Raw genomic sequence first — 9623 nt, 5'->3', positions numbered from 1 at the left:
TGTAATATAAAAGTTTTGATTAGTTAAGAAGGTAAATTCAATTATAACGAGAGATCTTTCTAATTTGAATGTGAAGTAGGTTGAATTTAAGTTCTCCTCATATATTCGTTAGCCAAAACAAATATGCACTTTTCAGATATCTACTCATAGGCTATATGGTAGAGATGGCAAAATTGTTATTGTTAGCAATTATATGTACAATATTATTTGTTTAAATTGGATTCATTACTAAAAAACATTTGCATATATGATTTTAAACATATTATACCAGTTTTGAATTTGATGTTGATTTTAATCGATGTAATAAGTTCAACGTAGTTTACATCTATTATATAGTTTACATCTATTCTATTTAAATTAAGATACACAAAATTAATTGAATTACAGTGAATTATCAAGCATTATATTGAATTAAGAAAATTAAACGGTTTACAATAAAAATTGAATTGTATTATTTTATAGTTTAAGTTTAGAAAACTAAATCTCCAAAGTTATAGTTTATTTATCTAGTCATTAACTTAAAACTAATTCATTTTATATTTTTTACTTGATTAAAGTTGTGGTTTAGTTTGAGTATTATCGATTAGATCAAATTTTAGTCGAAATTGATTAGGTCAAATTTGGTTAATTTTGATCGGAGTTAACTTGTCAAATTTGGAAAATTTTCAGTAAGGGCTAACTCAGTCAAATTTCAAATAGGACTAATTCGATCGAGTTTTGACTGTGTCCAACTTGCTCGAATTCAACGAATATTTAGTTGAGATTAACTTAGTTGAATTCGATCGATTTTTGGCCTAGATTAAATTGAGCAAGTTTTGGAAATTTTTGTAATATTCAACTAGGATCAACTCGATCGAATTTTTGTTGAGACCGACTTCACTAAGTTTCAATAGTTGCCTTCTTGGTCTACTTTGATCAATTTTAAGCTGAGGTTGACTCGGTTGAGTTTTGATTGTACCTATCTCGACCGAATTCGATCAAATTTCAACCTCGACCTATTTTAACATTTTTCCTAACTTGGTTCGTCTCAATCTTTAGTCTGATCGATTTATTTTAAAAAATTTTATGAAAGAATCTATATTATGAATACAGCTTGTAAATACTACATTTTTTATATTTTTAATTCAATTATATTGCAGTTAGATTCAAAATTAATGGAGTTTGTTTCAAGAATAGAATTATGAAGTTGAGTTTAAAATTAGTATAGTTTAAAAATAGGTTAAAATACATAACAATTCAGTTAAGTTTATATTACAATTCAATACAGTCTAGTACATTACAGATAAAATAAAAAATAGTTCACTTCCATTCATGTTTAATTAAAAATATTCTGTGAATGATTAAAAAATGGAGTTTGGAAAAGAGGGAAGTTAACTTTAACAGTGCAGCGCGAATGAGAGGTAGACTTATATTACATCCTTGCTTAATATTGTCTGTGCTAGCTGTTGCTGAGAGATATCTTAAAAAGAAGGTGCATTCATAGCATTTCATGCCCCGTGTGTGGCCCAAACAATCAATCACATTCAATGCTTTCGCATCCTGGGGAACAACCAACCAACCAACAAAGCTGTGGGACTGGGGACTACCCACAAAAATTTAATTCAATCTAATTTAATTAATCTAATTTAATTTAATTTAATTTAACTATTGGGCCTTCCTTCTTGAACATCAAAACAAAAAGGCTTCAATCTTATCACCCACGTGTGGCTCAAGGCCCACATTATACATCACCATCAAAATTAAATACATCGCTCGTGTGTGTTTTCATAATACGCCACATAGCCACGCTACCTGCCACTACTATGCTTCCAAATTAAACATTACATTACTTCTTTAATCACCGCCTTTTCCAATTCCACAACCCTCCTTCTTCCTGCACTCTTATTTCACTTTTCGATTGCATGCAAAAGATGCTTCTGCATGTAACGTCAGCCTTTTCAATATCTATGTTGCATGCTTTAACTTGTTGCGTGGTCCAACCAATAACTGCCTTCTGTTCTGTGTAGCTTTTTCGTGAAGGCGCACAAATTAATGTCAAGAAAGGGAACTGCTCATCAACCCTAATATCCTCTCTCTTCATTCACAACACATACATCTATCATTCAACTACATACATTTTTCACAACACATCTAAATGCCCATTAATCAAACCAATAAAATTTTACTCTATTACTGCGTTTGGTATTTCATATCAGATACGTCTTCAATGTCACACATACACTTAATTGGTCTGTGTTAATAAATTTTGTTGTTCCTTCCCTCTGAAAATTTACCATCACATTCAAAGTATTTTTTTTTTTTAAAACATATATCTTAATGGTCAAATCCCATATTTTTAAACACCCGATTTAATATTAAATCAATTTGGAATAAAATCTGGAATTGCATAAATTAAAACCAAAATCAGATATTTGGTTATGCGTATAGATCAATTTATATAATTATGTAGAAATGTTTGATTTTGATGAGGTTTAGGGTTGGATTACTTGGCAGCATATATATGAAATAAAGATGCATTGTTCAGAATTGACCTAATCCACTGGAATTTCATTCAATGCTATATATTGTAGATTAAGAGTATACTATTTATATAATTAATTTTAAAAAGAAAATTTCAGTTGGAGAATGCAGAGATAGGATGATCTGTGAGGAAGGAAGGAAGGAGGAGTTGAGCATAGCACATGCAAATCTTACGTGGCATGCACCCACTGGTTAACATCCACATGGTCATGCCCATCCCATCAAGGACACCCAAGTGGGTCCCACAGCCCTGTCACATGGATTTGTTCTCACACAGATCCAACGCTCCTGAAACCACTCCCAAAAGTTCACAGCATCTGAGCCGTCGGTTGCTGGTCCACGTTTGTCACTGTCATTGGCTGTGTTTGTTGCCCCGCTGTCCCCTCTCATTTCGACAACCTGCTTTTTCTTGTCCTTCATGTGACAGACAGTCACATCTGTCATCCGCTTCCACCGTGTGGACTGGGCCCACTCTCCCATTGATGTCTTGTCAGTCTGCGATTGGTGGGTGAAAAGAGCGTGTCACAGAAGAGACATGGTCGGTTAGGTTATCCCTCCTCGCTATGCGCAATTCATGCACCATGAGCATATGTGAGCTACATTTATCGTCCCTCACTAACACGTTCCTATAAAATTGACGAGCCACCACCTCCTAACTCATGCACCACATCTTTTTTCAATCTTCAATCAATCTCTTCCTACCTCTATTTATATATATATCTCTCTCTCCTTCCCATAACTCAGAATTTAGCAGCTTTTCCATTCGGAATTGAAGTTGTTCATTTACATTTATAACACACAGCTCTGAGATCGAATTCAATGGGGAGCTATGAAACTGAACTGAATCTTAGGGCCACAGAGTTGAGGTTGGGATTGCCCGGGAGTGATGAACCTCAAGAGAAACGTCCGTGCAGTGGCTCTGTTGTCAGAAGCAGCAACAAGAGATCTTCACCAGAATTGGAAGAGTCCAGGTGCAAAAGCAACATTAACTCTGATTCTTCGGACTCCACAACCACAAGTGACCACAACGAAGACAGTGTCCAACCTGCAAAGTAAGCAACTTACATATTTATATTTACTTTTTAAATATATATATATATATATATATCGAATGAAAATTAATGATGAATACATGAATGGATGACAGGGTACAAGTAGTGGGATGGCCACCGATTAGATCTTTTAGGAAGAACAGCCTACAACAGAAAAAGGTGGAGCAGGGCGATGGAACTGGAATGTACGTAAAAGTCAGCATGGCTGGTGCACCTTACTTGAGGAAGATAGATCTCAAGGTTTACAAAAGCTACCCAGAACTCCTCAAGGCCTTGCAAAATTTGTTCAAGTGCACATTTGGTAAGAACCAGCAACAGATAACTTTTCTTTTTAGCTTTCCAATTGATTTAGCAAAAGCAGAACTTGATATATATGGAATCTTGAGCTAATGAATAATGATCCATGGTTAATTTTCCAGGTGAATACTCAGAAAGGGAGGGATACAACGGATCTGAATACGCTCCTACTTATGAAGACAAGGATGGTGACTGGATGCTGGTTGGAGATGTTCCATGGAAGTAAGTCTTCTGTTCTATTTCTTTCTTTCATTTTATATTCATATAGTTGAATAGTTTTCATCATAGCTCACTAAGTTTTCTGTTGTATATTCTTCATCTCATAAGCTGTTTTGGTTTCATTAATTGCAGCATGTTCGTATCCTCCTGTAAGAGGCTGAGAATAATCAAAGGATCAGAAGCAAAGGGGTTGGCTTGTTTATGATCATAGAAAATTTGCAAAGGAAAAAGAGGATATATATAGTGATGAGGTCTTCAAAGATAATACCCTTTCTGTTGTGCAAGCAAGTGCAAGGTGATTATGAGGAGAGAACTAATACATAGTTTATCAGAAAAACATGTTTTATTATGTATACATTATTTTTCCTTTATTGATTTCAAGAGAGCCGGCTTTGAGGTCTGCTTCCTTATATATGTAGTCTTCTAAAGAAATTCAACCCAAATGGGAAAAAATAGAAGAGAAAGAAAATATAAGAAAAGCTAACGCTGTATTGTACAGATCGAGAATATAATAATGATCTCATTTTGTCCCAGTAAGATATGTTTATGGGGGAGAAGTTATTCTTTTGATAAGGCTATATATCTTTCCGTTTGATTTTAGGTTGTAAATTTCGGAAATTTTGATTTTGTTCATGTTTTGAAAGTTTGAAGATAATTACTGGACTTTGGAACAATCATGGATGACACCAACAAAAAGGAAAAAAAAAATGTGCTTTTTAAACACGAGTCGAATATTCCCTAAGAATATTGAGAACTCCACCACCATTGTGAGTGGATGAGCACGAACATGAGATAGATTTCAAGTCAAAGGATTATAATTCTCTGTCCCAATATGTCAATTACATATGGAGAATTCTTATATTATAGATGAAGAAATTCTTAAATAGTTTAAAATTGTTGTGTTTATGGCCTTAATTAATTTTTACACTATATAATGTATAACTAAAATTTTCAATTTACCCAGAAAGAATCAATACTACTTGACACAATTATTGATCTCACACTACAGGTTACCATCACATTAATATACAAGACTCCAGAAAAGAAAAAAAAAACATTTTTAATTTTTAGAATTTCAGTCGACCATTAAAATTAATTATCAATTATGATTTGTTTTGTTGGAGAGACTATTAAATTCAACATCAAATAAGAGAGATTGATAATGTTTTAATTCAAAATTTTAAGAATATAAATTCATAGTATTTTGTTTTTGTAAAATTGAACTTTTTGATTTTTATATTCCATGTAAAACTTAAAATCAAACTTTAATTCTTGATAAACATTTAGAAAAATGATATTTTGACAACTTTTTTTTAACAACTTTTTTACAACAGGACGCGTGTTATCATTTTATTGGTCTGTTTGAATTTATGTTTAAAAAAATATTTAAAACGGACCAATCATAAATTGTCGCGTATGCATTATCAAAAAGTTGTCAAAAAAGAGTTGTTAAAAAGACTTTTTCCAAATATTTAGATATGAATTTGATTTGAGAGATGAGTGTTACCCAGCTTTGGTGGAAGCAGCTAAAAACCTAGCCATTGTCAATACCTGAATAAAGTGGGAAGTGTATGTGTTCTATGGAAGAAGCCGTTTTCTATGAATCAGCGTCTATCATGGAAACTGATTGGTTGTTTCAGATTTGGAATAATTTTTAACAATTTTTCTTAATTTTTTTAATAATTTTTGATATTACTATTTCATATATTTAAAATATATCAATTATAAACTATCACATAAATTATTATAAAAAGTTTATAAAAGAAATTGTTAAAAAAATGTTTTCCTAATCTCAAATATCATTTAAGGTTGAGCTGTAACCTTAAATTATTGATCTTTCAAACTCAAAGTTGACGACACTTTCCATAAACATGCTAAGGCCATAAACTCATTAACCAAACCATATATAGACAAGAGATAAATATTTATTTTTATAGTGATAATTTTTACAACTAGGAAAAAGAATAAATATATAAGAAATGATCGATGAAGAAAATTATTGTCTTCAAATATAAAAAAAGTATTTACATTCATTTGATTTTTTAAGAAATGTAAAACTATTGAATATGGTAAAAAAATAATTAATTATTCTTTTTCCTATGATTTTATCGTTTTAAGCAGTCATTGAGTTAAATTGTAGTATCATGAAGCACGTCTCTCTCCCTTCTCTTTACGACTGCACAACAAATCCATTTTTGTAATAAGTTCAGTGGCATGCAGCAAATTATTTATCTCAAGAATTAAGCATAAATATTAAATAGTTTACCACAACTAAATATAAATTGTTTTTTAGAAAAAAAAAAGAAATTGAAAATATGAAAGTTTAAAATTTGTTATTAAAAATCAAAGAATTTTACGTTCTACTTAAGAAAATTATTTATCTTCCTTTTATCTATTATTATTTACTTTATCCTCAGGTTAACTTTAGTTAAGGTATTGTCACTTTGGTTTTGATTAGAACATAATCAATTTAGTTTGAGTTGGGATATCTATTAGTTGTTAGTAAAACTATTTTTCATCTTATTACTTATATATTTTTTTAGCGATGTTTGTAACACTATTTCAATTGGGTATATAATTCCATGTTGTTTTTATTAGTCAAAGCCAGTATATGTTATTATAATATTACTGAAATTATTTTTCAATTTAAATCAATTATTTCTCAATCAATATTGGTTAAGAAACTTAATGTGGACATGAAGTTTTTCTATTAATGATATTTAGTTTTTATTTTGATAATCACAATCAAACGACTTTTCACAATTCTAGACTAATACTCACTTATTTTCCAAATTTTAATATGCAATTTTCCTTATCATTAATGTCTCGTCTAAATCTTATAGGAAAAAAAAATACTATAATAGAATAAAAGGAAAGAAAATTCTATAAGAAAAGTAAAGTTTAAAATGACTTTTCCATCAAGTAATTTTAATTAATAAACTTTTATTTTTTTAAATTTCACATACTCACTAAAAACTTATCCATCTTAACGACAACTTATTAAATCGTCAAATTTTCTTCATCTTGACGTTATCTTCTTAATTATTTTTATTCTTTAGTTATGATTATGATTAGTTAGAACATTTAAAGTGTGTTTTCCCTTTCTTTTCATTGTTAATCTTATTTAACCTAATATCTAAATGTTACTCACATATAAGTATTCTCTGCTTATTTTTATATGTATTAGTATAAATATTCGGTTAAGTTTATTAATAGTAATTAAAATGCCTTAACTACAATATCAATATTTGCTCATTAAATAGATATTAGAGTTAAATGAATAGAGTATCAACATCTGAAAACTGAGCAGAAAATAAGATGGGATATGAGTCATAAAGGAGGAAGTAAGTGGTAAACTTAGATATTTGTGGTTGGTAATAGGTAACTTTAAGAGTATTAATTTGAGGAAAAACAATTTAATTATACTAATGCTATTAATATGATAAAAGCACTAATTGCTCATGCATTTTGCAAGGGTTATATGAATATTTCTTTGTTAGATTTTTCTATCCTGAAGTTCATTAAAGTAGGCTGGATATATGGATTAAATGCATCCTTTTCTTAAACAATTTTTAATATTATAAAATTGGTATACTTCAATATATATTTTTTGGGATGTCTTAATTTAGAGTGTGTTGCATGCATATTATAATCCTCATTAAAAAAAATTGAGTTAAAACAATTCAAATTTAATAATTTTTTAAATTATAAAATGTTTCATTCAATTTGAGGTCCTCCCCCATGTATTATTTGGTTTCGGGTCAAATCTGGACAACAAAGTCCATATTTTTTTTGGGCCTGTATCCTTATCCAAATTTTGACTTGATCTAATAGAGATTTTACTGTAAAAATAATATTTTCTTTCACTACTCACTCCTAAAAAATCTCAAGGCTTAAGATTATAATATTTTAATTTCACCTAAATAAATTTCTTGTACATATTAAAAAATATGTTATATGGCCCCAAAAATTACATGAAAGTTGATTCTGACATTTTCAATTTCAATCTAATAGTTAATTAGGTTTGGTTAGTTATTATTAGCCTCCTAAACCGTAACTAACTAGATTATAACGCAAGAATTATATGATTGGTGGATAGAAAATTTAGATTGAGTTCAGATAGCTAGTTTAGTATTTTATATGTGCAAATAGAATGTTTACACCGCCTTGTGAATAACTGAGAATTAGAATTTACTCTTTGAACATACCTTTAATTGTTTATCAAATCACATAATTCTATGGTGTCAAAAATGAATATTCGTCTTCACTTTATAAACTTCAATTAATAAAGATTTGTTTGAATTGAAGGATAGATTTGATAAAGTAAAAAAAAAGAAAGTGAAAAATAAAATTATTTTGATTAAAAGAAAGTATATATATATATAAATGAATAAAAGTTTGTATGCATTTGCCCATAGTATTGGTTATTCTTGTTCCTAAAAGTAATGATTAAGCATAATATTATAATGAAGACAAAAAGTAGTAAGTTTTTTTAACATACATTTTCTTTAAAGGTTAATGAGATACTACAACAACCTATAGATACTAACAGTGAGGTCATGTGTGAGAATTTGAGAAGAAGTAAACAATAGAGGAAGAAAACTTCTTTTGAAGATGACTTTCATACATATCTAATTGAAAATGATTCATCACGGTTTTTAGAAGCAACTAATGCTTTTTGATGCAACACATTAGGATAAGGTCATTAAGACTGAAATTGAATCAATTGAGAAGAATAATACTTAAACCTTAGTAAACTTGCTTAAAGAAGCAAAACCCATTAGTTGTAAGTTGATCTCTAAGAAAAAGTATCACTCAGATAGATCCATAGAGAAGTGTATGGCAAGATTAGTAGTAAAATGTTTTACCCAAAAACCCAACATAAATTACTTTGATAAAATTTTGCCCTTTTGACTTGGATTTCCTCTATTCGAGTATTGTTAGCTCTAACAACGACCCATAAACTAGTGATACACCAAATTTATTTTAAGATCGCTTTTCTAAATGGTGAATTAGAGAAGGAGATTTATATTACTCAACCTAAATGGTGTGTTGTACTTGGTTAAGAAAATAACGTATGCAAGCTTTTAAACTTTTTGTATGGGTTGAAATAAGCACTAAACCAATCACATGAAAAACTTGATAATGTGTCGCTTTGTGATGATTTTTCACCTAATGATGTTGATAAATATGTATATTCTAAATCTGAAAATGGTGAATGCGTCATTATACGTTTATATGTGGGTGACATGTTAATATTTGGTACATGCATTTATATAGTCTTTAGAACTAAATTATTTCTAGGATCCAAATTTAAAATGAAAGACATGAGAGATGCCAATGTGGTTTTAGGTGTTAAAGTCATAAGGAAGGGAGAGAGTATATTACTATCCCAAGAACAATACGTTGAGAAACTTAGGAAGTTTGAATATTATGATTTCAAACTAGTGAGTACCTCTTATGATGCTAACTCTAAACTAAAGAAAAATAAAGGGTAATATATTTCTCAACCATAATATGCTTAGATAATTAGAA

General features: G+C 29.8%; 1 protein-coding gene across 1 annotated transcript; it reads left to right on the top strand.

Annotated features, from left to right (window-relative positions):
* Positions 1-3283: 3283 nt before the first annotated feature.
* LOC106757071 (auxin-induced protein 22E) lies at positions 3284-4620 on the top strand. The gene is given in 4 exon segments (NM_001317316.1): positions 3284-3572; positions 3668-3873; positions 3992-4091; positions 4221-4620. Coding segments are annotated over 4 exon segments (612 nt in total). The 5' UTR covers positions 3284-3339; the 3' UTR covers positions 4294-4620.
* The last annotated feature ends 5003 nt before the right edge of the window (positions 4621-9623 follow it).

Source organism: Vigna radiata, chromosome 3, assembly GCF_000741045.1.
Source record: "Vigna radiata var. radiata cultivar VC1973A chromosome 3, Vradiata_ver6, whole genome shotgun sequence".
NCBI classification, from domain to species: Eukaryota; Viridiplantae; Streptophyta; class Magnoliopsida; order Fabales; family Fabaceae; genus Vigna; species Vigna radiata.
This window is presented reverse-complemented; position numbering and strand designations above follow the sequence as displayed.